Source organism: Botrytis deweyae (assembly GCF_014898535.1).
Source record: "Botrytis deweyae strain B1 chromosome Unknown BDEW_003, whole genome shotgun sequence".
Classification (NCBI taxonomy): Eukaryota; Fungi; Ascomycota; class Leotiomycetes; order Helotiales; family Sclerotiniaceae; genus Botrytis; species Botrytis deweyae.
The window spans coordinates 1,098,790-1,126,332 of record NW_024066210.1 but is presented as its reverse complement, the minus strand read 5'-3'; the positions used below and the strand labels follow the sequence as shown (position 1 = coordinate 1,126,332).

General features: G+C 43.9%; 7 protein-coding genes across 7 annotated transcripts; 3 read left to right on the top strand and 4 right to left on the bottom strand.

Annotated features, from left to right (window-relative positions):
- Nucleotides 1-1,579: 1,579 nt before the first annotated feature.
- On the bottom strand, nucleotides 1,580-4,152 carry EAE98_001719 (uncharacterized protein; the record flags this gene model as incomplete). The annotated part of the gene is made up of 2 exons (XM_038949338.1): nucleotides 1,580-3,170; nucleotides 3,338-4,152. The coding sequence occupies 2 exons, from the start codon at nucleotides 4,150-4,152 to the stop codon at nucleotides 1,580-1,582; spliced, it is 2,406 nt and encodes an 801-aa protein (XP_038814323.1).
- A 2,352-nt stretch (nucleotides 4,153-6,504) lies between these two features.
- Nucleotides 6,505-7,032, top strand: EAE98_001718 (uncharacterized protein; the record flags this gene model as incomplete). Its single annotated transcript, XM_038949337.1, has 1 exon — nucleotides 6,505-7,032. One exon carries the CDS (start codon nucleotides 6,505-6,507, stop codon nucleotides 7,030-7,032), a length of 528 nt encoding a protein of 175 aa, XP_038814322.1.
- A 1,895-nt stretch (nucleotides 7,033-8,927) lies between these two features.
- Nucleotides 8,928-11,057, bottom strand: EAE98_001717 (uncharacterized protein; the record flags this gene model as incomplete). The annotated part of the gene is made up of 8 exons (XM_038949336.1): nucleotides 8,928-9,292; nucleotides 9,355-9,692; nucleotides 9,761-9,843; nucleotides 9,901-10,059; nucleotides 10,112-10,287; nucleotides 10,343-10,438; nucleotides 10,505-10,599; nucleotides 10,654-11,057. 8 exons carry the CDS (start codon nucleotides 11,055-11,057, stop codon nucleotides 8,928-8,930), a joined length of 1,716 nt encoding a protein of 571 aa, XP_038814321.1.
- Nucleotides 11,058-11,961: 904 nt separating this feature from the next.
- On the bottom strand, nucleotides 11,962-14,710 carry EAE98_001716 (uncharacterized protein; the record flags this gene model as incomplete). The annotated part of the gene is made up of 2 exons (XM_038949335.1): nucleotides 11,962-13,061; nucleotides 13,114-14,710. 2 exons carry the CDS (start codon nucleotides 14,708-14,710, stop codon nucleotides 11,962-11,964), a joined length of 2,697 nt encoding a protein of 898 aa, XP_038814320.1.
- A 4,014-nt stretch (nucleotides 14,711-18,724) lies between these two features.
- EAE98_001715 (uncharacterized protein) lies at nucleotides 18,725-19,554 on the top strand (the record flags this gene model as incomplete). The annotated part of the gene is made up of 3 exons (XM_038949334.1): nucleotides 18,725-18,971; nucleotides 19,103-19,307; nucleotides 19,428-19,554. The coding sequence occupies 3 exons, from the start codon at nucleotides 18,725-18,727 to the stop codon at nucleotides 19,552-19,554; spliced, it is 579 nt and encodes a 192-aa protein (XP_038814319.1).
- Nucleotides 19,555-20,200: 646 nt separating this feature from the next.
- On the bottom strand, nucleotides 20,201-21,931 carry EAE98_001714 (uncharacterized protein; the record flags this gene model as incomplete). Its single annotated transcript, XM_038949333.1, has 2 exons — nucleotides 20,201-21,630; nucleotides 21,682-21,931. The coding sequence occupies 2 exons, from the start codon at nucleotides 21,929-21,931 to the stop codon at nucleotides 20,201-20,203; spliced, it is 1,680 nt and encodes a 559-aa protein (XP_038814318.1).
- A 2,624-nt stretch (nucleotides 21,932-24,555) lies between these two features.
- Nucleotides 24,556-26,661, top strand: EAE98_001713 (uncharacterized protein; the record flags this gene model as incomplete). Its single annotated transcript, XM_038949332.1, has 3 exons — nucleotides 24,556-24,896; nucleotides 25,122-25,249; nucleotides 25,301-26,661. The coding sequence occupies 3 exons, from the start codon at nucleotides 24,556-24,558 to the stop codon at nucleotides 26,659-26,661; spliced, it is 1,830 nt and encodes a 609-aa protein (XP_038814317.1).
- Between the last annotated feature and the right edge of the window lie 882 nt (nucleotides 26,662-27,543).

The window sequence follows — 27,543 nt, the reverse complement described above, 5'->3', positions numbered from 1 at the left end:
AATAATGATTGTTTTGCGTGTAGTCTTACAATTTGATGTCAAGTTTGATTGTGATGTTGATGTTGATGTTGATATTGATTGATATTGATTGATATTGCCATAGAAAGTTTCTACACAGAACCTTCTTCCATCCCATCCTTCACTCAAAAACACACCAAAAACACGCTTCAAAAAATAGGATATTCCTTGTTTACTTCTTCAAGACCAATCATGGCGTGGATCATATCAATAGTCTCAACATCAATCCAATCACCATGAGGACATTCAAGCCAAATCTCCTAGAGACGAAATCATCATCAATTGTTGGTTCACACTGGCTAGGTCTGCAGTACACTTTACTATTGTACTAGGTATTCTGATCTCTATTTACCTAGGTACCTACCTACCTGACCTATCTACCTGGTATCTCTACCCATCTCATGTGCGAAGTGATTGAATGGTTCAGCAATATCACTCGAGAATCTTCATTATCATCTCCACCTTCCTTTACCAAATAAACAACAGCACGACGACCACGTTTCCCTCCCCAAGAAGCATTCATCCGTCCAATAAATCTCTCGTACGAGTAACTTTGCTTTCGTCCTACTAGGTACTTATACCCCACCATACAAGTTGATACGACGGACTAATAATACCGGGTATGTATCTCCGTTCAATCAAAAACCAAACTATTGAAGCAAACCAGCGCCAATACCAATTCAATCCATCCAATGATTTCATTTCATCCAATCATTCCAATCCAATCGACATTAACTTCTTCATCTGCACTTATACCGTTGAGACCCTCTATGCGGTCCAACCCATCATGTCACAGTCTCACCATATCACACGGCATATGTCTAGGTAAACAAGGGACGGTCCGCTCACTAGGATGATAAAATTGTCTAATTTATCCTCTTCTTTCGGTTTCTGTCTGTCCACCATTACCAATCATCTATCATTCATCATCCATGATCATCTATTTTTCCTGGCGCCAGCATCATTATCATTCTTTAAATTTCAAGAGGTCCAAAACACTCCCCCCCAGCACTGGTCTCACCAAACCCGCTTTTGTGGTTCGTCAGGTTTTTTTTCTTTCTCTCTGTCGCTTCTTGTGGGACGTTACCACGCGAAACGAAACAAGTGGGTTAGAGCGTTGCTGGGGGCAACAGATGAGCTGGATGACGTATTTGGTGTATCGAATGAGAGAGTACGATAGTTACACTATCATTGGATCCAAATAGAAAGAGGATTAAAAGACATGAAATTTGGATGTAATGACCGTACATGGATGGACTGAGTGGTTGAAAACGTCCTATCAAAGAAGTATGCATTGATTCGAGCGAGTTGAAGCCAAAGTTAGTGTTGTGAAGTACAGATTTCGAACAAAGTGCGAGGAGAGAATAGGCGATGAAAAGTTTCATGAGCTTAAATCTCTCAGAATGTCTTTCTGTTCAATTAAGCCATTCCTAGCAACATACGACGACCGCAACGATTGACGCGAAAGTAAAATACTGACGCCGTTTCCAAGTATCAAATAGTGTCTCCTTATATAGTAGTGCTATATACCTTGTATACTACGTACACTTAAGGGTATATCTTAGACTATAGCCATCTTCTGGAAATCCCACTTTATCTTCTGCGCAAGATGGTCAAATTTAACAAGATCGAGTTCCGGTATATAGGCCGTCCCGACTATATTGTACTCAGGCCATTCACACTCTTTCCCTTTTTTACCCCTCTGTGCGTCTTTCAGCCTCCTCAAAATCAACGGACTCTGCGAACGCGCAACCATAACCACCAAATCCCCCTTTTTGACATCAATTGTCCCATGTACCTCGCGCTCTTCACTGTCTTCCCAAACGCTCATTGGTAGAAATTCCATCTCAAAAAGTGGGAGTTGTCTCTCACCTATTGGTCGCTTCTCATGTTCTAGCTCTTTGTTGCGCCGCCCATTGTTCTCTACTACTCTGATCGGCTTTCTGATTTCGCTAAGCACATGCCCATAAATCAGCAACCTATCATTCTCAGTATGAATGGCCCTCTTCTGCCTAGGTAACCTTGTACGCGATGCATCTCCTGGTGGTAACCTCCAATAGGAACTTTTCGCCTCTCCTAATCCAGGTAGGGGTGACGCGAAATTTGGCACCCATGACGGCCATTGTTCTTCATTCATCGGCTTCGCATGTGTGTTAACCATTCGGAGAACGTCCAAGCTATTATTCTGCGCCAATATGTATTTTGTCGTGTCAGTGCACAGCTTCTGGATCGATTGTCTGTAATCGATCTCTGGAAATCGTACAAGGCGATGCCCATTATAGCTAGTATTTTTCTCTGCTGTCAATCCTAATAGACTGTATATCTGATCCTCTGGCATTTTGGAACCTTTCCCCCTAAAGGTCGCTAAAAGCTTTGCAAGATCTAAGGCTCCAAGGTATTTGTATTCTATAATACTCACGATCAGCTGGTGGATTCGCCATGTAACCTCCGGCTCGATACGACATTCAGAGGGAAGCTCTCTCTGGATTTCAGGAGTTGCATAGAGTAGTTGAGCAAAGCGAAGGATATCGGTTATGTCGTAATCGCCTACAAATATTGATCGGTTGGAAGAGAGTACCAATTCCTGTATTATCCAAGATCTGGTGAAATAGGAATGATTAAGTATTTTTCTGATTGCTTTCCAACCGGAACTATGTTCAGGCCCAGTGTGCCAGTCAATCTTCTGTACGACAAAGTCCTTCTCGTCTTCCTTGAGATATTGTCGTGCTATTGTTTCCACATTCAAATTCGTTTCCGTTCCAGAGATGAATTCGCTAAGTATCCTATAATAAAGTCGCCATTCGACCGCAGTCCACGAAGTGGAATGCAAAATATCCCAGTCGCTCTCAAGCTTTGAATTCTTCCGCCCGCGCACTTGTTCAAACTCTGTAAGACAGTGAGATATAAGTGCCAACCCAGCAGGTATATCAACAGATTGATCGTCACTCCCGAGCCAGACGCGCACATTGGTGGCGTTTTTATAAATTTGATGCATAATTCTCAGCTGTTGCTCTTTTTCGGCATTGTCGTTTTGATCAATACAGATTGCGTCTATCCAGAATGGCGAGAAATTATCGCCACGTCGAATGGCAAGAAGCGCAGAATGGAGGTTAGATGTTATATCGAAGGGTTTGCCATTTAAGATCACTGGTCTGTGATAGATATTAGCCAAACTTGTCTTCTAAAAAAAACTCAATTGTCTTAGCACTTGCCAGACATTTTTCAATTTTGTTCTGATGCGAGGCTCGACGACTACTAACTCGAGATATATATTGTTGAGATCGCTTATGATGGAACTAAGTTGTAAGAGATCACATACATCTTATCTTTCTTTTCGTCTTCATCCCAGGTATATGACAACGCCTCATATCGGGGGACATACTTTGCAGGAATCCAATTCGTATGGTCGAGTGGGCGAAATCTAATACTGTTCATATGCAACTCAATCGGGTCTTCGGGTTTCCCAGGCTTGACAGAGATCAATCGAATATAACCTTGTGGCAGAACGTCGTGTTGATATGATAAAGGGTCGTCTAGGCTTTTCCTGAGGCGTGGTGGGCTTTTTGGATATGAAGAAAGAATTTCCCTTCCCACATCGAATACTGTAGAAATTGAAATAGGAAGAGATACATAGATGAAGAAACGTGCAGCGAGTCTTGTCCATGGCGACAGAGATTCACGCACTTTCCATATTGCGGAAGAGCCTACAAAATACCAAATAACAACAGGAACACAGAGTAGAGCCGTTCCGAGGCCAGCTTCCCGTTGTGGAAGAGATCTAAGCAGCTTCGGTACCTCATAGATACCTTTGTAAATCGAAGTACAAACGAACCCATAAATGAAAAGTTTTGCAGCGAATCTTATGAGTCGCCATCGAGATACGAATGATTTTTCTATTGTAAGGGCGACAATATCAAGTGGCGCAGTGATAATCTTAAGAGAGAATAGCTTTGCAGCGAGGCCCTTCCATCGTGGCGGAGATGGAGATGGAGATGGAGAAGCGTACTTGATGTTCGTTTGTCGAAAAGATCTATTGATAGACGTTCTGAAAAGGCGAGGAGCGATGAAACTATTGGCAGCCTGACTTCTGAAAGGTACTGGTCGACACCGTAGAAAGGAGGAGGCTAAAAACATATCGCCAGAATTTACTTCACTCAGACATTCTTTTCACGATGAGTTGGCGATGGGGATTTCTTGTTTATGAGATTGCGAACACCCCACGCGCTTGCAAGCACGCGGCTGAAAAGAGTAGGTGCGGCAAGGATACTTGCATTGACCCGTGCCAATAATAACTCCAAAGCACAATGTTGCATTCAGCTGGTGACGATCTCTGTAACTCTGGAGGTTGGGCACTTCTCTACATTGTTATCTTTGGGCATTAGTAATACTGACGTTTCCTTATAGACGGCGCTTGTTTGGTAAGGTGTATCGGCTGAGTGGGTGAAAGGCTGGAGGTTACAGACAGCAACGTATGCCGAACACCCGGGCTTCGGGTGTGGATTGATCACCCATCTTGAATGGCAAGTTAACCTTGTGGTGAGTGATGAATAACAAGAGTTCTAACACATTAATATACTACGTATGAGGTACTTCTACACTACTGAGTTTCATCCCATTCTGGGGGTATCATTTATATCTTCGACCAGCTAGGTAAAGCTACCTATCCACGCGATATCATGTGTACGAATAAATATACCACCACTAGGTACTCCCGCCAAAATTTTCCAGGTAGATAGCCGTAAAACTGCTTCTTTACTTGAAACTCGAAAGGTACTCCATCTTGTCGCATATTGAGACTTTACGATGACAGGAGCAAACCCTTCAGATCTTTACATATGAACCAGCCAAGAACTTACATTCCCACAAGACTTGTAAACCACGGTGAGCCTAGAACCAAATATATGTCTAGTCCGTGGAAGGTAATCCTCGCAGTAGATATTTCTGATACGTGGTGAAAGTCCCAGAGAGAGTTTAAGGGATGACGTGGTCTAGATGATTCGGGAACTTGTCCCTTGAAAATGAGTCGAGGTTTGGATGACTACTATTCATGCTACCTACGATCATCTAGTCTATTATATAGAAAGAAGTTGTATCATCGCTTAATGATTTGGTTTTATTTTTCAGCAACATTTTGTCTGGCCTATGTATTTTCGCAATGACTACTAGGTAGGTACCTATGTCATATAACCTGCCTAAGCTTGTCTCATATCTTCGGATGAATATAACTATAATCAACACATGATAAATTGATTACTCAATCTTGTTTATAGGTTTCTGTCTTATGTCCTTATTAATCTCCATAGTATTCGTACATCTTGCCTGGAGAGAAATGGAGATTGAGTCACACTTCAGGTAACTTCACTTACACCTCTATTGAATGAGTGGGAATGGAATCAAGCGTCCGAATCAACACTTATCATTTCTGGACATTTTTCCTCCGTTAAATACCTAAATCCGCGTTGTCTGCCTTCAACACACTGACGATACTCCATCCTGCCTAGAAACATGTCCACATTTCGGTATTCGTACTCGTATAGGATACACGTGCGTAATTCTCGATACTCCGTCGTAGTTGCGACCTGATCTTCGGCCTAGACTGGGGTCGTCCAGTATATCGGGATTCCCATCGATATTTGGTAAAGATGTACGAATGAGGCGAGGTTGAAACATTCTGGAGGCTGTTGAACGTTGAAGATGGAAATTATTCTTTTCGCATCGGGTTTCTCCCATTTTCTTCGATGCGTCACGCTAAGAACTTCGCCACTCTCACCCCAGCCACACCACCATCAACCAAAAATTCAAGCAGGAGGCAGGGCAGGGCAGGGCTTCCTTCAACCACAACACAAACATTAACGGGACCATACTTCAGATATGCAACAAAACAAACAAATTCTTAACACAGGTATTTGATATACCAAATAAACCAATCAAGGTAGATCTCCAACACATGCTTCAGATCTTTTTCCTCATTCTCGGATGCCACCTTGGTTGAAACCACCAAGGGATCCTTGTTTATGATGGATGACACTGCCACGCCGGCCGATTGTGAGTCACTTACCTATCTCCCGGGAAGTGATTTGGAATGAATGAATTAACGACTCCGAACAACGGATCAAATTGGAATTGTGGTGTGTAAACAAATATTCGGGCATAAGCACATGATATGGTGACATATAGAAAAGAAAGATGTATTCGAGTCATCGAGTGGTGACTATTACTTTCTATTAGTGTTGTGACTCTAAGGAAATATCGAGAAAGAGGATATAAGTAGAATATCTTCCTCTTTCATTCCATCTTTTTGCTTTTTTATCGTTAATTCGATCTCCGGTGCTCTGTTTATCCTTGGGGGTTTTTATCTACTCTACTCTACTCTACTCTACCTTTCGCTCTCGGGATATCGTTGTTACCTTTGCATCGCATCTACATATCAAAACTTTGATACTCTAAATCTCCACTCAACCCCAAAGTAACACTTCTATATTCACAATGGTCACTACAAATTTATCCTCCTCTTCCTCCTCCCCTCCCCTCCCTCATACTTCAGACTCCTCCCCTCCGATACATCATCGACAAAACCGACGTCGCGAAAGACCAGGTTCACGCGCCCGTCGTACCATCTCCCGCAAATCTGCCCTCGCCACCGATCTCAACGAAGGCATTCTCGAAGCTCGAGACTCCGACTTTTATATTCCGAACCATAGATCCGGTACTGGACCCTCTCCAATACTAAGACAAAGCTTTGATCAAAGTTGGATGAGATGGAAAGCCAGACAAGCTGCTGAGCTAGAAAATCTAGCTGTCAAGCAAAATATGCGACAATTGGAGATGGAGAGACAAACCATGATGAGGGAAGCGAAGGGAATGGAGGAGGAAGAATTGGGGAAAATGCAACGTCGACTTTTTGGTGGTGACGAAGATGACGAGGATGTGAGTTGTGATATTGATCTTTGTCCTGCTATGCTGGATGTGGTGATGAGACTTTTTGATGGAGAGGTCGATTACTTGGATCCCTAGTAAGAGTATTATCTTAAAGTCACCTCATTTCTATCGTGTCTCGGTTCCTCGATCAACAGAACCTCGGGTTTCTTTGGCTATGGAGTTTGGATCGTCAATATAGGGCACACCATATGGATGAGTGCTTACGCATTTTCCTCCTCCACAGGCGTTATGTTGTATGATGGCTTTTCATACAATCACCTCCACATCAAGACGTCGGAGACAAATTCGAAATGTCGAAATGGGGGAACTAGCTCCATGCACCTTCAAACCACCTACATTGCGTCGCACAGAGACAGCATTATAAACATGAGCCTTCAAGATCATACATCATGATCTGATCTCGGCAAAGGAAAGGATGCATACCACTCAATTTGTGTGTGAGGATGGACAAGTGGAACTGCTCAAGATTTGTGTCGAATCAATACCTCACAACATCACTCGATTTTATTTGTTATATATCTCGAATCCGGATCGGGATATAACACAGTCATTACCACATTTTATTCTTTTGACTTTATTTTTATTCCCCTTCAACAACTTCGGATGTCGATACAATATCGCCTCTCCGATCAACTCATGACAAAGAATGTTTATCTCGCCAACATCATATATCCACCTCCACACAATCAACACCTCCGCCACTTGCCACTCTTGAGGCCCACTTACGCCCACGGAAAACCAAACTCGACTCCAGGGCCAAAAAATAGCAAAAACACCAAATACGATATCCATCGAGTGACGACTCGCAGCAAATCTCTGATCAACCACTATACATTTTGTATTCTGTTCCTCCCCTCCCTATACACCTACCCGTTCGAAAGAAAGCTCGCACTTCTCATGAAAAGAAAATTAAACAAAGAAGAGAAAAGACATTGAGAATACATCTCCATAGACCGCAACTCTCTTTCCACCAAAAGGAATGGAGTTTGCGAGAGGGGCAGTATCTTTTTTTTTTCTAGTATTTTTCTTCTCGGTTTATCCTTTTGAATTTGGGAGAGGGGGGATTGGATTAAGATAAAAATATTCAAGAACACAAGATGAAAAAAGAAAGAAAGGAAGAAGGAAAGAATATCATTGAGAATACATCTCCCTTGACCGTCAATCTCCCTTTACATAAAAAGAAAGAAGGGATTGTACGAGAGGAGCAGTGATGTTTTTCTTTTCTCCTGTTTTTATACAAATTCTTGGGTGGATAATTATCAATTTTTTGATAGGAGAGATTGGTCCTCAATAGCTTGATGGCGATTTCGTTGATGTTTTATTTGTTTGTTTTTTCCTGTGTGGAACATGGGGGGTGGGAAGATGAAGGAAGGGAGGGAAAATATATCTAACAATAGCTGCGTGCTCACTTCTCGTGAAGGAAGAAGGAAGAAATCAGGGGAAGGAGACAATGAGGATTTGGGAGTTGTTTGAGCTCGCTATTGTCGGGGTTGGGGTTGAGAGGATAGTATATTGTGTGGATCTTGGATGGGGTTGGAATAGGATGGGATAGGATAGGATAGGACATTTATATTTTAATAATTTAAAAAATTTCAATTGATATACTTTCTCGCGAATATGCAGTGTGTATATGAGTTATAAACCCGTGTTTGTTAAATGCATGTGTGAATATTGTTCAAGGCTCTGAGATGCGGATACATCAGCATACTGATTATATGAAGGAAAATTAATATTTATCTTGAGTACCTACCTAGCGAAATCATTCCCCGAGGAGATGAGACGATGTGAGAAATCTCAACATTCAAGTCCCATTAGCAGAATACATTCATGACGTCAGGAATTCTTCCGCCAAGAACCATAGAAACCCCAAGCCCAACTAAACCACACACATACAATCCACGCTTCACCTTCTGAACTCTTTACATCCTCACCCTAAAATCAACCTCCCATTTCCTCATTTCCTCATTTCCTCATTTCCTCTCCCAAAACCTCACCCTCAACTCCCCCAATTCCAACGTAAAAACCTCCTTCGTATCCTGCTCCCCTCCCAATCCCGCTCCCAATCCCATCTCCTCTCCTCTCCCCTCCACCCCCCACTCCCTCCCCAGCAATTTCTCTCCCCTTTCTCCCTCCGCAAACGCCATATCAAAACGCATCACCATCCGCGCGACCACCGCGCGCAACTCCATCAACGCGAGTTGTTTACCGATACACGAGTAGCTTCCCGCGCTGAAAGGTGTGAATGCCGATTTATCGAGGAGGTATTGCGCGTTCTCGGGGTCGGGGAACCAGCGGGTGGGGAGGAAGCTGTGGGGAGAGGGGTAGCAGGATTTTACTGGGTGGCGTGGTTAGATTTTGGGATTAAAAGAGTACGAGGGAAGAAAGGAGAGAACATACATCGACCCATGGTCCACGTAGGAGCCGAGATAACCACATTACCCGGGATATACGTTCCGTCAATTGTCAAACCTTCAGATGGTGTTTGTCTCAGTAATCCACTGGGAACGGGTGGATGTAATCGAAGCGTCTCGTTAATGACGGCATTCAGATACGGCGCATCTTGGATATCTCTACATTCGCTTGGAGAACCCGGAGTAAATATCGGTTCGAGCTCTTCTCTCAATGTAGCCACGTGGTGCGGTTCGAGACAGAGGTGGTAGAAAAGATATGTGAGTGTTGCAGATGTAGTATCGCTACCTGCTATAATAGCCAGACGTGAGTCGCCGTGCAGCCATCTTGCGAGTGGTTCAAATAGTTAGACTGTGGCACTATGCTAATCGAAAAACGGATTGGAACTACAAACCTGGTATCCCTATGGATTGGATCTGGATCGTTCTTCTCGGCGTCGATGAGCCACGTCATGATATCTGGTACACTTGGCTCATTCTAATTTCTCAACTGTTAGCGAGTTTCTTGAAGTGGGAGTGACGAGAGCACACTAACTGCTCGGCGGATATCAATATGCTCAGCACAGTAGTTAACAAATCTGTTGAACCCATCCATTGCACCCGGAATCTTGATGAGGATGGGGAAGACCCAAGGAATAGGCGTAAGAATCCCTAATGGCTCCATACCCTCTTGTAAAATTTTGAGCGCAAAATGCTGTGGCTATTAGTCAAAACGAACACGCATATAAACGTGGGAAGCAGACAACCTTTTCTCCCGTTTTCAACATATCAAACGATTTCCCAAATGCCAAATCTCCTATAACGTCAAAGGCATAGGCATTAAACCAGTGCGTTGCATTAATTGCCTTCCCTCCAAAAGTACTAATCCGCGTAACCAAATCGTCGGCATGTCTCGTGACTCGACCCTCATAGTTGCGTAGAGCTGCGTGCATATAAGTGACAATTTCAAACGATCATTTCCCTGGAGACTTCCATACCCTTTGCACTAAATCCCCGATCCCAAACTTTTCTCCTCTTATCATGCTTTACGCGATCTCGTTCTAGATGCATAGTCGTATGAGGAAGTCCTACAACTGTATCCCAACCAGAGAATTAGTATTTTCCCCGAGAAAGAAATTCCAGGAAAGCAGAATACGAACCATCATACCAAGCACTCTTCGTACATTTCGAACCCGGTCCAATCATTGCTTTCACCGCTTCCGGTTTGATGATCGAAAGTTCATTGGGACCAATTCTTCACGAGATCTTAGTTAGCATGACCCAAAAACCAGAACAAGACCAAACCAACCTCACAACATCCCCATACTTCTTATGTAAAGTATGCACTTGCAGGTAATTATCACTCGTCTCGAGCAATCTCGCCACATGAGTCAATTTCGAACATTTCGCACCAAACGGTCCTGGAAAATGGCGTAGCGGATGGAAAAATACGCGATAGGTAAGGATGCTCCCGGTCAACGAAGCGAAGAACGAAGTGACAATGACAGTTGTGAGTTTCAGCGCCGTCACATATGAAGACGCAACATCAAACTTGAGGATCGTAAGGAAAACTACTAGCGGGGAGAAGAGGGTGGTGAGCAGCCATTGGAGCGATTGCATGTGATGTTCGCCATGGATGAAATATCCGAGATGTGCTGCCAGACCAGCGAGAGCCGGTAGAAGAATAAAAAGTCCATAGTTGAGGTCTGTCATAATCGTATGATGAGCTACAACAGATCTGCCAAAGGACGTGTAACGGACCGCGGAAATCCCCAGCCTGTGTAACTAACTGTCAGGGCAACTGGTTCCAAAATAATGAACAATTCTCCTTGCAACTTGCAAAGGCACAGAGAAAAAGCTACGCCAGCTTTTGTGTATTAAGAGAGGGAGAATGAAAGTACATAAAAGTCGAGGAGTGTTTTCGTAGCACTTTTATATAATTATAGTTGTACAAGGGAATTCCCCCCACTTTCAGTGGTATTATCTTGCGCTGAAAGTGGTATCTGGAGCGCACAGCTTGCTAGATATAGTAACTACGTGATATTCCACGTAACAGAAGTCTTAGTTACCTTTTAGTGCGTGGATGACCATTCTCAACTTTCATTAGTGTACCCAGTAAGTATGTTGAAGCTTTTGAGATGCACGTCTATTATCGCAACACTGGGGCCACCCACAATAAGATTGGGATGAAGTTCCTATAGGACGGATATGTTCCCATATTAAGCGTTTCGTCTGTAAGCGCATCATATAGCCACTTATTTTCAATACTTGGTTGATGATTGGGCTTGGCTGAGTCCGGTCTGGCTCAACCGAGACCTCATCGACCAATACAGATATGCTCCCAAAAAGTACACGGAAACTCTCAGTAATGTCACTATTCTGTCTGCTTTCCCATGATCTACCCCAAAAGGACGAACAATAATCAAAACGTGAAATTTTATGACTCCCTAATGGTATCAAAGTGGTATTATGTTCATAATCTCATAGACATGGTCAAAATTAGGGTCATCTAAACCAACCCTAAAACATATCGTCCTACCTACTTACACATCCTCCCAATTCATCCGATCATCCAGTCGTCCAATCATTATAGGTAGTCAAGATATAATCTCACCATCTACCCCATCGTCCAGACCGGAGCCTGACACAGCACTTGTCTTCCCCTAATATCAATTCCCATGAATCCAGCAAAGCGTACTTTGTGAACTCCGTCTTCACTCTTGATTTTCTCACTCGATTCTTGTCCACCTTGGCTACTAATGCTCATTTTCTTCCCCGCCGCTCCGCCACTACCACCGCTTCCCATCATAGCTGATAGCATGCCCTGGCCCTTTCCACTCTTTTCCTTCATCAGCTTTCCATGTCCCTTTTGCTCCTCTTTCGAGCTCTCATCCTTATCATGACTTCCCACACTACTTGAATCAAAGCTATTAGTTTCTGCGCCTGGATGTTCCAATGCAGGAATGCCAGCTTCAATTTTCATGTATTGGCGGTTGACCAAATCGTTTGGCATCGGATACATGATTACAACATCTCTGCTTTCCAAGGGAATGTTTGCTGCAATGCTCACTGCTTGTTCCACGATGGTTGTCGCAGCTTCTTCAATCCCACCCGGTACTGGTTCCTGAAGGTAGTTAATCAAGTTGGCCGTCAGGTTGCTGGTGACCATTTTCGAGAATTGTTTCTTGTACTCCTCGCTTTCCGGAGAGTTTAGCAGGTCCTTCAACCCCTCTAAAGTTGCCAATCTCCACTGAACGATCTTCGCCGTCAGGGCGTCGGATTCTTCTTGATTGTTGATAGCAGGAGAGAATAGACGAATGTTTTGTTCGATGTTTTTCAAACTCAAGCTAAGCTCACTCTCCAAGCCTGGATGGAAGCTGCGGTTGAAGATTTCATCAACAAGAAATCTTGTGATACAAGCTCTACCGACAGCTGTCATCTCTTGTTTTCCTATTGACATCGCATCACGATTCACAGATTGTGCAAGCCATGCAGGTACCGTTCTCCAATCCTTGCGAATGTTGAAAGCAAGATTGGTAATAGCACCATCCAACCGTCCGAAGCGTGATTGATACTCACCATCATCAAGGGATGTGCGAGATTGGGACAGGCGTTGATTTGCTAAAGTGTTCTGTAATTGTTCGACCTGTCCTTGCAATTGCTCCACTGATGCTGTCTTGTCAAAATACAGCCCCTTGACCTTTTTATATTTCTGCACTTGCGGGAATTTAGCAAGGAACCATATCATTGCGAGTTTAACCGAACTTACGTAGCTCTTTGTATGCCTCATTTACATCTCTATCTCCAGGTGCCGGTGGTGGTGTGCTTCGTCCTTGGTCTCCACCACCAGAAGGATTATATTGTTCTCGCTGTAGAGGGCCTCCTCTGTAATTTGGACCTTGATTTTGAGGAGGGAGTGGACTTGTCGCTGGTGGTTGGTTGTTGTTGTTGTTACTAGAGCCTGATTGTTGTTGGCGGTATGCCGGAGGATCCCTCCCATCTGATTGTGCCATTTGAGTCTGTAGTGTTTGTTTTGAGTCTGCAGATCGTCGATTTTGTTGTGTTGTAGTGGACTGTGGTGCCATGGAAAGGTGTTGCGACAGAGGACGATTTGTAGATAAGCCTGGAATCGGCCCTTGTATTGAAGTTGTTCGCTCTGGATAATCTGCCCTGTTGGATTGGTGAATACTCGTCGGAGATTGATTATTAGATTGTACCGAACCGGGACGTTGATCTTCCCTATATATCAAAGAGGAATCGAGTTGCTGTGCAGAGGCGCTGTCTGGAGTGAAATCCTGCGGAGGGTATTGGCTGTTGGGGGAACTTGGGAAACTATTCAATTGTTGCTGTGAATGAATCTGACTGGGTAATTCGTAATGATATTGCTGAACACTCTCGGGCGACTCGTATTGACTAGCACCTGCAGGAGATTGTTGATAATAAACTGGAGTAGGTGATTGCTGAAATTGTTGATCGGGATCGTTCTGCGACTCTGCCGAATAGAGGGGTGAATCAGAATCGATTTGTACAGCTCGAATTGTGTTTAGAGGTTGTCGTTGCCCATGCACGTTCAAAGAACTCTGAGCGCTTTGTGGTGTGTTTCCTTCAGGACTCGTGATGAGATAAGGATCCAACCCGTCGTCTTCTGGAGTTTCTCGAGGTGATGGCAGATGGGATCTCGAAGCCTGAGCTGCAGGTTGCCAATCTGCTCTTTGATGTTGGTCTACCGAATTTCTTTGTTGACTAGTTCGTATTACAGGAGGGCCCTCGTGTCTTCGAGATAACCTGCGAGCGAGTCCACCAGCGTTGTTGCTATACGGGACCTGGGTAGCAATTGGGGGGTACTTTTGTTCAGTGGAGCGGCTTGAATTTGCGCCTCGCATGCGATCAAAGATACTACGTTTCTTGGGTTCTGCCACGGGTGATTGTATATGTGCTGTATGTCTGCGACCCTGGTTTTGTAACCTTTGAGTATCAAGTACTAAATCATCGACGGATGAGCCAGGTGGAGAAGGGGAAGCGGGGGAAGCTTCGAGCTCTTGTGGATAGATCTGCTGTTGTTGATATTGATTTGAGACAGACCGGGAAGGTGACGCTCCAGGATTATTATGATATGCAGATGCACGAGACACAGCTTCGGGATTGCGAGGTTCGTAGGGCTGTTCAAAGGGTTGCGATGGTGTGGTGGTAACTGTAGTGGTGGTGGAGGAGGATTGTTGTTGAATTGTTGTGGACCTACCTTCGCCAGAACCAGATGAGAAGGATTGTTGCGAGTGCGAGGCTGAAGGAGTGACCGCCGCTCTTTCTATAGCAGGTTCGTTCAATGCCTGCTTTGAACGATTGCTATGTTTGAACGGGAAGGGCATTTGTATTATGTTCACGAAACACAATCAAACGAAATCAAAAGAATGAATAGGGTCGGGCCTGGCTGTGCTGGTGGGGCAGATTTCCTTCTGCGTGTCAGTATGTATCGTAGTGCACACTTCTTTGATCTGCCAGTTAGATTTGTGACAGCTGCCGGTAAAGTCAAGGAGTGACCCTGAGCGCCTTCAAAGTTCAAACAAGATTGATTACCTGAGCATGAAAAGACGATTCGGAATATGTTTTTGGTATGGTGCCCAGGTGGAGGATGATACAGAAGTGTTCCCAGAGAATCAATGTGAAGCCCCAAAAGATAATAATAGCATTGATACTCACAAACCGGGTCAACTTGATGTTTAGAGATGCAGCTGGGGTAACTTTGTAAAGCAATTTTGGATCAATTTGGAGCCATTGGGACCAGGGGACGAGGGGATAAGGGGGCGAAGTAAAATACTTTTGGATGAATCCGTTCTAAAGCGTGAAGGCGGACGAATCAATTGGGATTGCGGCGGTTCGACGTTGTTGGAATAAAAGGCTGGGTTTATGCGATGTAACATCTTACTCGACAGTGAACGTTCATTTCCTTGATATTTCTCGGTATCATCTTGATTTCATCGTTTATTGCATCTCGTTGCTTGTCATCTTTCATCAAAGGCTACCTAGGTGAACAGAATTTTGGATTTTGCTATTGCTATTGCTATTGCTATTGGAATTGATATAGATATTGACATTCGAGCATGTGTGTATGTCCGATATGTATGTACGTATATATGCAGAGGCACGCTCAGCTTACATGTGTATTAGACTGGATGCATCAAGCCAACGTAAAAGATAGATGGATGTGGTTCATGTATTGGATGAAAGTGGATTAACGTAGGATGAACTATTGATGTTTCTTGAGATGACCAGAAGATCACCACGAGATTTAATCGGAAGAATTACCTATCTATGAAGGATATGAAGGATAATATGAAGGATCTCATTGTAATTGACCAGAGCATCAAGAGCATATAATTAGACCAGTAATATGTAACCCTCTTGAAGAAGAGATCAGTTGGATATAAGAATCTGGGTGTTAACGGCAAGGTAAACGATTCTAATCTCCAAAGCATATCGTAGATCATAGATAATGATGATATTGAGGATATTGATGTTGATGACGTCTTAGTGGTGCTGGTGGATGTTATAATTAGGCGATGTATCCAATTTCATAGGTATCTAATCCACCATCATAGGCGCTGGAGGATTGATTACCTACTGAACTCAAAGACTGTACAGTGTCTACCGTACACCCTATGTAGGTACCTCCTTATTATTCCTTTACCTTATCTTATGAAATTGTCTTATCACCTGTTTCTGTATTATCAACGGCGATGCTAAGAAGCTCTGCAGACGTTAGTATCGACCTCTCCCTCGAACCCCTTGGCATTTGACTATTGAAAATTCATGGTCAATAATTAAAACGCCCAATCAAAAATTGCGACATTTCCTTTCTCGAAAGGGCACAGAAAACTAAGAGAACCCTAAGGTACTGTAGATATTTTTAGAAATTCTTCCGAAGCACGAGAAGAAAAGCTTGACCTAACACCTGCATTCATTCAGGCGAATTCTTCCATGAATACATAACGTGGTAAAAAATGGTCGGTTGGCCACAAGCTGGCATTTGATCAAAATGCAACCAAAATTCATTTGAGCCGAGAAGTCCCGGGTTATTGCATAGGAGTAAATGATGTATCTAGAAATCTATACCTGTTCTCCGAGCTATGTAGGCTTGGAAGTCGGACCCTCGTGAGATTTGGGGGTTGGATATGTAGCTCGAGATGCCCCGGATTGTCATTTCACCCATGAAATTACCGTGCATACAGCGAGAAGATTTGGTGCTACTATTGAAGCTCTGCTCAGTGGCCGGATACGTATTCTTGTGGGTGGATGTCCTACTGTCGGACGAATGATATCGGGCTGTCATTCAACACCGGTAACGGCATATGCTGTATCACCGGCGCGCCGCCATGTAAGATAAATCATAAGATTCCAGCCTTGATAATTTCCTTCGTCCCAATACCCGTTTCATCAAACGCCTCTGATGACTTATTTGATGACTCAAAAGTACTTTTCAAAGGGACCATTCTAAAAATATACTCGCCTTTCGGATAAATTGTCATCTCGTCGAATAATTGTGTAAAGGAGGAAATATCGGTGAGCTGTAGACTCAAATCTTGATTTCAGGACGTCTGATGTTCGATAATTAGAAAGATTAATCTGCAGCTGCGGCAATAATATTGCTCCCATGATTGAATTGAGAAGACGTTGGCTTATCCGGATGACAGCAGAAATGAAGCTATGAGAATAGTCATTGTAACTCTATCGTAGAGTTTGTAGATTTGTAAAGCCAATGTCAAGGAATGAAGGAAACCCCGCGACCCTTTCAGGGTCAGCTCCCGTTATTCATTACTTCGTTTGGTGGAATGGGGGCTCAAATCTGCGGTAGATCTATGCCAATCTTGGTTGATTGGAGACCTTTGGATGACAGCATTAAGATCTCCGCATTTTTTCTATTTATTTTGCATAGCCTCAGCGTCGTAGTGCTAATGTACAGCGAACAAAGTGCATGCTCTACCGGCATCTCATTCGGCGTCTTTCGCTATCATGAATGCAGAAACGCAAAGCCCTCATCTCTCATCACGAAGATAACACATCAAGAGGCAAATTCATAGGTAGCTTTGATGGTTGACGAGAGAAAGAAAAGCATCAACCCCTTTTCTTCACTCAACAATCACACCTAGGCACAGCAATCCTCCATGCGGTACATACCAGGTTCCTAGGGAGGCAAGCTACCTCCTAGGTATGTCATACGATTCACGAAAGGACCAAAACAGACAGCACTTACTGCCTCTGCCCCGCAAGTCCATTCCATGTTCTACCAGAACGCCCAACGTTTCAAATACACTCAAAAGCTCCTTGATCTTCGTCCAATCTTGACGATCTCCATCTTAAGATCCAAATGCCAAGATCCATATATTAAAGTTGTTCAGGTACCGGGCGGTCGAGTTGCAAGTTACTTAAGCATATTACAACTTCACAAGGACCATCCTCCTTTCGCTAGACCTCTTTCATTCTCCTAGCCAGGGGTTGAGCCAGGGAAAACACCATGACGGTAGCGGCTAAGGCTACTCTAATATGTGAATACCAATTGATATTTGACGTGAATCCTTTCCTCAACCGCTTTGTTTTTCATCCTTCACTCATGAAATTTTGAAATAACCATGGACAATTAAGACAACAATGCGTATGGCTCATGCCTCTGGTCAATTCGGAACTACCATTGGAGAATGGCGATGGATGAATTATGGAGAACTCATGGATCAAAGTGATGGAAGGATCTCAGAGGCAGGCAGATCATAATGTTTCTTTCCTCTTTCCTCTTTCCTCTTTCCGTGTTTCCCACCAGATGCATCTGTATATGCAGCAGTAGTACAAAAGAACTGCAAACCTTAAGGAAGGAAACGAAACAAAACAAATTGGTCCCCTATTATTTCATTGCTCCATTTCCATTATCCCTCTACACACCGTCTGGTCCGAGAGATTCTTGTAAAACAAGGAGTTTCCAGCCTTCAACTTTTTCACCGTCCAAATTCCGTTTGTCATATGATTCGATCTTCATTGTACTGCACCATAGTGGACATTTTCACTTTGTACCTGCCTCACTAATTAGATCAGGGGATCTGCAATTTTATTTTTATCCTTTGCTTGTGCTTGTGCTTTGCTTTAGTTTAGGTGCCTACTTTATATTCCTTTGCTTGCAACCGCGATTCGCTTGTGGTCGATTTATATTTCATCATATATCAACCTCACCTTGTCTCCAGATCAACATCCTGTTTTCTCTCATCCACAACTACAACCATCAAAATCCATTCATTCTTTTTAAATACCTACCTACCTCTTCCCATACTTCGATCTACAATCGAAGTTTTTTGAATTCTTGATCCTTCAATCCTATCAAAACAATCAAAACCTTCAAAATGCAATTCTTCAAGCTCCTCAGTGTCGCCGTCGGTCTTTTGGCCACAGCAGAAGCTATCTCCGTTCAAAAGCCTCGCATTGCTGCCCGTGGTTCCCAAAAGAAATTCAATTTGAAGCTCAATACCGTCCATGCTGCTGCCCCTGCTTCTAGTTCTGCTATCCAGAACATGATTATTGAGGGCATCGTTACTAGATCTGCTGTTGACAAGAGTAATGGATCCGTCGTTTATGATGATTCCATTTCCTGTATGTTTACTCTTTTGTTTATTTCATTCGTTATCTCCAATAACTGCGCACATCTTATCCTACTGTTTCTATACTCCAATTCAAAATTCGCCACCAAATCATTGAAATTACCAACTAACAAAAGTAAATAGTCACCTTCATCGACCCCAACAGCAATACTTCCACAGCCTGCAACGACGATTTCCTAGGCTCACCCCAAACTACTCAATTCCCTACCGGATGGGTTCCATGCAACAACAACGGAAATTTGATGGATGATTTCTACTGGCAATTTACTGATTATACATCCCTCACTCAATTCAGTATTGAGTTGATTCATGGTTTCGTTGGTGCCGAGTACGTTATTCCTCGCCCCCTCCCCCTCCCTCAATTTCCCCACCGAATTTACCAAGCTGGGTCCGGGGAATTGAGATGTACATTTCGCAAAGATAATTGCTAATACATCATTCCTCACAGCAATTTAGGAAAAGTTCTCAGATCCGCAGATACCCCCATTACCCTCGCCTGCGCCGATGTAAACCACGTCGATGGATGTTATTCCAACCAAACCATTTCAATTCCCGTCGCCACCGCTACCGCATAGATGAATCGAATTCGATAATTTGGAATTCGATCAACCAGATGGGGAGGGGTGTTTTTTTTGCTTCAATGGGTGGGCTTTTGTAATGGTTTGAGTGGCAAGAGTGATAAATGATGGAATGGTATTCTAGGTTGTGCCCAAGAATACGATACCCCTGGGTTCTGGTTAAGAAGACATAAAGTCGCTCAGAAATTTCTCGTAGAAAGTCTGGGTTTGCTCACAATCGATGGAGAGTTGTAGATACTTCTTCGATCCTAATAATGCTTACTGCCGCTTCAAATGGCATGGGCTGGATGTAATCAAGCAAAATATAAAAATATGAATAAATACATGGTCAAAACTGTGGTGCTTGCGATTCGATTAATGTGTATACCATGATTTGGCTACCTTGCCCAACTCCCCTCATCTATTCCACGAATTCTTGAAAATTTTCGTTGATAATATACCTCTGTCGCTATAATCATTTATGATTACCTAGTACACGGCGATGATACGATATGATATGTATTCAGACGGGCGACAGAGGGCACCTAAACTAAAAATGTTGGTCTAGTAATAACAAAATATACATTCATAAAATCGTATTCTCTATTCTACTTTTTTCCGAGTCCTCCGAATTCATTACTACATTACCACACAATTACAACAATTAATTCGCAGCCGTAGTTACGTTTCCATATACAATGCCATCATCATTAGCCATGTCACTCCACGCGGCCTCCAAGCCCCAGATCTTGGCATCCACGAGCACACCCTCATTAAGCCCGGCAGCTCTCACTTCGACGGTATCTAGGATTCCCTCTGGGAAAAATGTAATGGTTCCACTGCTTCTCCCCGCGTCGACAAAGACTTCGAGAATGGATCGGTCGATGACGACGTCGAGTTGGAAGGTTCCTTGGTCGTTGATGGTGTTTCCGACGGAGAAGCGATCGGTGAAGAAGGGGTTGCTTTCGGCGAAACCGTGCAGGTTGCGGCGGGAAAGCCAGAAGGGCGCGTCGCCTCCGAGATAGATGCCTCCGGAGATGGATTCCCGGGTGGAGGAGGAGGAGAAGGTGAAGTTGAGGGTTCCTTGCGCGAGACTGTTGCTGGGGATGTTGGTTACGTTGCAGCTGATGTAGATGGCGCCGCTGGAAATGGATGAGTAGTCGGCGATGAGACTTCCGTTTCCGAGGTTGTCGCTCGAGGCGAGGGGTTCTGATGCATTGTATAGGGGCGTCATGTCGTATGGGTATTGGATGAGGGCCCAGCCTGTACGCGTCACGTTTGCGAGATGGGTACGGCGGGGGAGAGACATGGCACTGCGCCAGCCTTCGAGGTCTCCGCTTGGGACTTGTTGTGCGTATTCCCAGTTGCTGGCCCAGCCTAAGAAAACAGGGTCTTCATCTGCTGGAATCCCGGAGAAGAATTGGCCTGCATAGTTGTCTTTTGCGAAGTCGGTGAGACGGGCTGCGGAATCGAGGGGGGTGAAATGCGTGCCGTTGAATGTACCGGGGAAATATTGGGTCGTGGAACCGCCGAGAGGTGCACCTGGATTGATGGAGATAATAAGGAGATACATGTCTTCATCTCCGGTGCCATTGGCAACAGGCATGCGGACCAAATTTGGGCATTCGTATTGGAGGCCTAGAAGACCGTGGTGACTGAAATTGGAAGTGGCGGTCCATTCTTTGAGATCAGGGGAGGTGAAGATACCGATTTCAAAGGCCCGAGCATAGGCAACTACCATCACCCAATGGTCCTCGAACCATGTGACTTGGGGATCACGGAATTGAGTAGAAGTGGATGGGATGACAGGGTTTTGGGCATATTTCTCAAAAGTGTATCCGCCATCAAAGGAATAGGCAAGATTTTGGGTCTCAGACTCAGGGGTATTAAGGGTGTAAAGCGCGACTACACCGTTAGTTTGGTTCGGGAAAAACCCAGATGTGTTGTTTGCATCGACCACTGCGCTCCCGCTGAAAATTCCCTCGTCGGCATTTTCAGGATAAAGCGCTATCTTTTGGTTGTCCCAGTGATAGAGATCTTTGGATGTTGCGTGGCCCCAATGTTGGTTTCCGGCTACAGTTTGTGTTGGATTGTCTAAGATATTATTAGCGACGTCATGTTGCGGGAAACTCGGGAGTCAATCACATTGATAATAGACATGATAAACTCCATCTGCATCTCTGAAAAGTCCATTGGGATCATTCATGAAATTTTGAGGTGGAGAATAATGGATCTGAGGTCGCAATGCTCCAGTATAATCACCCGGCAGAGGTGCATCGGTTGGGACACTGCTATCCGACGTTAAAATTGAGACAGTTGCCGAAGTTGAACTCGATTCCTGCGCACTGGATACAGCGGCCAGAAGAGTAACGGCTAAAGAAGTAAGGCGAAACATTGTGAGAAGATGTTGGGGATGATTTCTTTCTACTCTAGCTGGATATTTGCCATCTTTATATACTCGTCTTTGAAAATTGACTAAACCCCCCGGTCCCCCCGCCGCTAGACCAGATGAACCTACTTTGAATGGCTAATCACCATGATTGATGACAAAATGCTAATTCTCACAGTGTCAAGTGATGAGTTATTATGACATACCGGTACTCGAGGTTTCCCCAGTCTTGGACTGGTAGCATAGCAATTCAAACTCGTGTAATTCCCCACGATATGCAAAATATGACCGAGAAAATCGGCGGCTTAGCTCGAAGGAGAACAGATCAAGAAGTCGGTGGCCCTTTACCCAGGATGTTGATCTTGGAATATGGAGGAAGTGGGAAATCGGGAGAAATGCGGGGATTGCTCACGGCTCCACAAACTGGGTTTGTTTGAACCTTATCCTCACTTCTTTGGATGGAATGCATTTTCCTACCCCGCCAGCCCGTCGAGTCCCGCCAAATCATGTCGCTTGGAGAAGTTGAAGAGCTAATTTCATGCGTGGATCCCAATATTCTTCCAAATTAGTTGAGCTATTTAGTAGGGAACGATGGTTTCCCGCCTTCGACAGAGAATTCCCCAGGGCAGGAAATTGGCAACCATACCGCCATTCAATTAGCAGTGGAAAGTACGGGTTGCTCTGTGTATTATTGGTTGGAAATTGTATATGCAATCATTGCAATGTAAAGCAAAGGAAAATACAGTAAGTAGTAACTAATATACTTTGAATTGAATTGTGTTTCTTGAAAGGGTATATAAACACACCAATTCCCGTTGTTTTCTTTCTCGTGTTCGATCGGTCGTACACGAGATCTAACCATCTCCATCGCTTCCATTAGTACGATGTAGAGAGAATCGGAAAGGTTGGAATGTCAATGTTGTTGTACCTCTCATCTACCCACCTAGCACCGAGTATATATTATAACACTTATTAGTACGAGTAGTGGATATCTTTGAGTTCATGGCTATGCCGTTAGCCAGATTTGATGATGAGAAAGTATTTCGTAAGAACATTTGAAAAATGGCATGTTCGATGTTCGGGAAAGTTCGAATGAACTACCAGCTCGGTACCTGTTACTATGAGCGGCCTCTTAAAAGGCTAAAAGAACGAACTGCGGGTGCTTAATATGTAATATTAGTTAGGTATGCGAGGTATGGTCTCTTAAGACTCTTAAGACTCTTAATAACGCTCTTAACTCTTAATACCTACCTAGGTACACTCATTACTCTCATTACTCTGAACGGATTGAATGGAATTCGTTTGGTATACAGAACAGTACAGTGTTCCGGTACATCCGTTCGTCACATAATGCCACTTCTTGGAGTACCGAAACTATCAAACTACTATCCAGCATTCAATAATTTGAGTTATGTTTTGACATCCTTCTCCCCCCGATCCATGTGAATCTTATTGTTCGTGCGAGACAAGCCATCTTTTCGTGAATGTTGTTATCAAAATACATTGATGATACATATGAACCTCCGTAGTCCTTTACGCGCTCAATGCAATCGTCACCAATGAATTTCTCCCAGTGTTGCATGCAGGAAACCCCTGACTCGAAAATGACCAGTCGGACGAATACCATTCGCGTTTCCAGGTACCCTCTCCTCATAACAAAGCCCAAGAGAGCAAGACGTGTGAAACCACATATTACCATATTGAGGCGTTGTTTTGTTTTGGTTTTGCTTTGCTTCATCCCATTGTAAGGAGTATTTGACTCTGAGATGGAGTAGTCGCGATGGTAAATGAGAGGGAAGCGATAAAGGTCGCGTTGTTCCATTCAATTGTAGGGGGCATTCGGCACCGTGGGAAATGTGATGGGGGAAATCTCTCCTCTCCTCTCCTCTCCTCTATTCACTTCCACTTTACTCTACATTCGTTCTTGTAAACTTAACAATATAGCAATTTTTGAACTCACGACCTAGAACACTTCACCCATTATTATTCTTACTGTTTTCTGCATTCTCCATGGGAAATCTTCATCCCAAGGTTCATTCAATTCAATCGTTCGCATTAATCCCAACAGCAGGTGGTTTGCAAACAGCTACCAAAAGCAGCATTCAAGCATTCAGTCATTACGGAAGCCGGAACATTCGCGTAGGGTGTCGCCGATAAGGGAATAGCGTTACATCTCCCGCCTCGACTCCAAAATATTATCAACTCCCCATCTATCAACAACCACAACCCTCGACGATCTACATCTGTAGAGATCAGTCAACAGCATACAATTATTGAAGAGGATTTTTTTCAAGAGCGAAATCGGTGACTTTGCGATTAGCCAAGCACGTGTGGACGGCGGCAAAGCGAGCCTACAATTGATTGCGGACCTTTCTTAGTACAACAATAGATGGGTGGCAGGGAAACGAACCACCGGAGACCAAAACATTGATACGAAAGTTATTACCACAACGACGCGACGATCGCATTGCGCATAACGACAGTACCATTCAACCCTGGACTTAGATTGATCTCGAAAATTGCAGCAGTGTTTTATGGGCATTAGGTCTCTAGTTACATTATCTGGAAGACTTCCCAGCAGCTCCTTCAACCAATAACTGCTTGCTTTTTCTTCCAAGGCAATAATCACCATGGGGATTAACGGCGACCCAGGTTATAGCTCCTCCAAATCTCATGCGAATCTCAAAAAGACTCAACATTCTTTAAATACCCCGCCAATATCCACACCACCCCGCTCATCGACCCCTCCTACCACAACAAGCAAGAGAATGACGGAACGGAAACCACAGGGAGAGAACGTAAACTCGTCAAGAAATACAAGCAGAACATATCGCTCCAATATTGATGCGGTCGATTCGAATGCGCTGAGCAAAGCCCTCATGAGAGAGTTCGAGGATTCCGGCGGTAGGCATCGTGATATCACACCTGGAGGAAGCCCAAGCAGAAAGCGACAACGAGTATATGGCGACAGGTAAGAGATATGGCTTTTTTTCCCTTGCGGCTTTGTGTTTGCGAAAATTTGGAAACATGAAAAGTCCAAAATAATTGTTCTAGACAGGTTTTGATCTTTGTTGGTTTGACCTTCAAAAGTTGCTCCTCTGAAGAATGTGAACTCTCCAAGGTCAAAACTGAATATGCGCATGTTGCAAGACCGGAAATTGCTTTATCGGACAGTGTACTGACATCTCATGTGTAGATTTATTCCAAATCGGGAAGGGCAAGATTTACAAGCCAGCTTCAGTTTACTGCATGATGAGGGGTCTCCAGCGACACCTTCTAAACAAAAGAAGCGTACCCCACATGGTGAACTACACTTTCAAAGGAGTAGGTCAACAGTGAATATCCCAAACCAGCCGTTAGCTAATCTTGAACCAGCCGAGGAAGCCAATAGGACATTCTCTACCTTGCTTAGGTCCGAGCTCTTTGATACCACAATCCCACAACCCACACCTACCAGTTTATCACCTGAATCACATACAACAACTATCAATGATCCTACTAGATCCCACACTCCACCTCACATTTCACCTGCAGTCTCATCACTACCTGCATCACTTACTCCTTCTACTCCACACAAGAACCTCTTTACGTATATGTCACCGCGGCATCATACTAATATCGCTGGTCATCCCACTCCATCGCGGACACCTCAGAGTAGACATGGAATCAATCTGGATGTTAGATCAGAGCTCTACAGTGTCTCTCCGGTACGATTCAATAGCCAACAGATGCTAATGAGTCCACGCAAGCAACCTCGAGTTGTGAGCAAAGTGCCATACAAGGTATTAGATGCTCCTGATTTAGCCGATGATTTCTACCTCAACCTTGTGGATTGGGGCAGCAGCAATGTTCTTGGAGTAGGACTTGGCTCTTGTGTATATATGTGGAACTCACAGACTGGAAGAGTCAACAAGCTTTGCGAGCTAAACGACGATACTGTCACAAGTGTCTCGTGGATTCAACGTGGCTCTCATATTGCCATTGGTACCGGGAAAGGATTTGTCCAGATTTGGGATGCAGAACGTGTACGACGTTTAAGAACAATGACGGGTCATACAGCTCGAGTGGGTTCCCTTGCTTGGAACGATCACATCCTCACTTCTGGTTCCAGAGATCGTCTCATTTACCACAGAGATGTACGAGCCCCAGATCAATGGTTGAGGAAACTGGTGGGACATAAGCAAGAAGTTTGCGGTCTTCGTTGGAATTGCGATGATCAACAACTCGCATCAGGTGGCAACGATAACAAACTTATGGTTTGGGACAAGCTATCTGATACTCCAACTTACAAATTCAGTGATCATACGGCTGCTGTCAAAGCTATTGCTTGGTCTCCTCATCAGAGTGGTCTTCTTGCATCTGGAGGTGGTACCGCAGATCGCCGTATTATATTCCATGATACTAAGCGTGGTATCAAACTCAATGAAGTTGATACTGGCTCTCAAGTATGCAATCTTGCATGGTCAAAGAACTCGAATGAGATCGTATCTACCCATGGTTATTCACAAAACCAAATTGTAGTGTGGAAATATCCAAGCATGCAACAGGTCGTTAGTCTTACAGGTCATACATACAGAGTATTATACCTGGCAATGAGTCCTGATGGTAGAGTTGTGGTAACAGGTGCAGGCGATGAGACTTTGAGGTTCTGGAATGTGTTCGGTAGAAAGCCAGGGCAAAAAGATGACTGCGATGCGGGTGGAGGGAGACTTGCGGATTGGGGTATCATTAGATAATCTCTGATGACCGTTTGCTACATTTACGATATTTGATGGAAAAATCGGGGTACGGATGGGGGGTACGGTGGTTCGGTGGGAAAAATTCAGCGAAGATAATGGTGGGATGGTGTTCGATTTTTTGCATTAGTGGCGTTTCGGCACAGCGGGTGATATCTATCTCATCTGGCATGATGGCTTAGTTGGCATGGTATTGCTCGGCATGCAATGGCTGGGATTGGGTTATTTAACATGATATGGGAGCTGGGAGCGAGCTTTACGAACAGGTGCCAAGGAGTTGTTATATGCCTATGTGCATTGCTTACTTTTTGTGATATTATTTTAATCTTTCAAGGGGAAGTAAGATGGTGGTAGATGATGCCATATTTGTTCATCTCTTAGAGAAGACAACGAAAAGTAAATGAACTGGCTGGAAGATGGCTAGTTTTAGCTAGACGATATCATCGTATGTAATAATATGATGATTCAGGAGATTCAATCCTTGCCAATACTTTGGGACCATGACTAGAGGAAGATTATATATACATGTAACTCGAGGTTCATGGCAGGAGGAGGATCTATGCACCATGATTTAAAGAAAATATGTGCGGGAGATAGAGTAACATTGGGTTAACTGATAGCGGTTAGTAATAGATTTAACCATTCTAGATATTCATTTATTATAGGGGTTTCTCCGATGAAAGACGCTATAATCTCGCTTCATGAAATGCACGCTAAAGATGAACATTTTCACATCAGATGGCATACACACTTCATTCATGAAGGGGATGAAATAAATTATTGCTCAGTTTTAGGAAATACTCTGCTTATCTATCTATATTGGGGCAGAAAAACTTCCTGGATTTTCCACAAGTGACAGTTTTACGACAACTGGCAAAATAT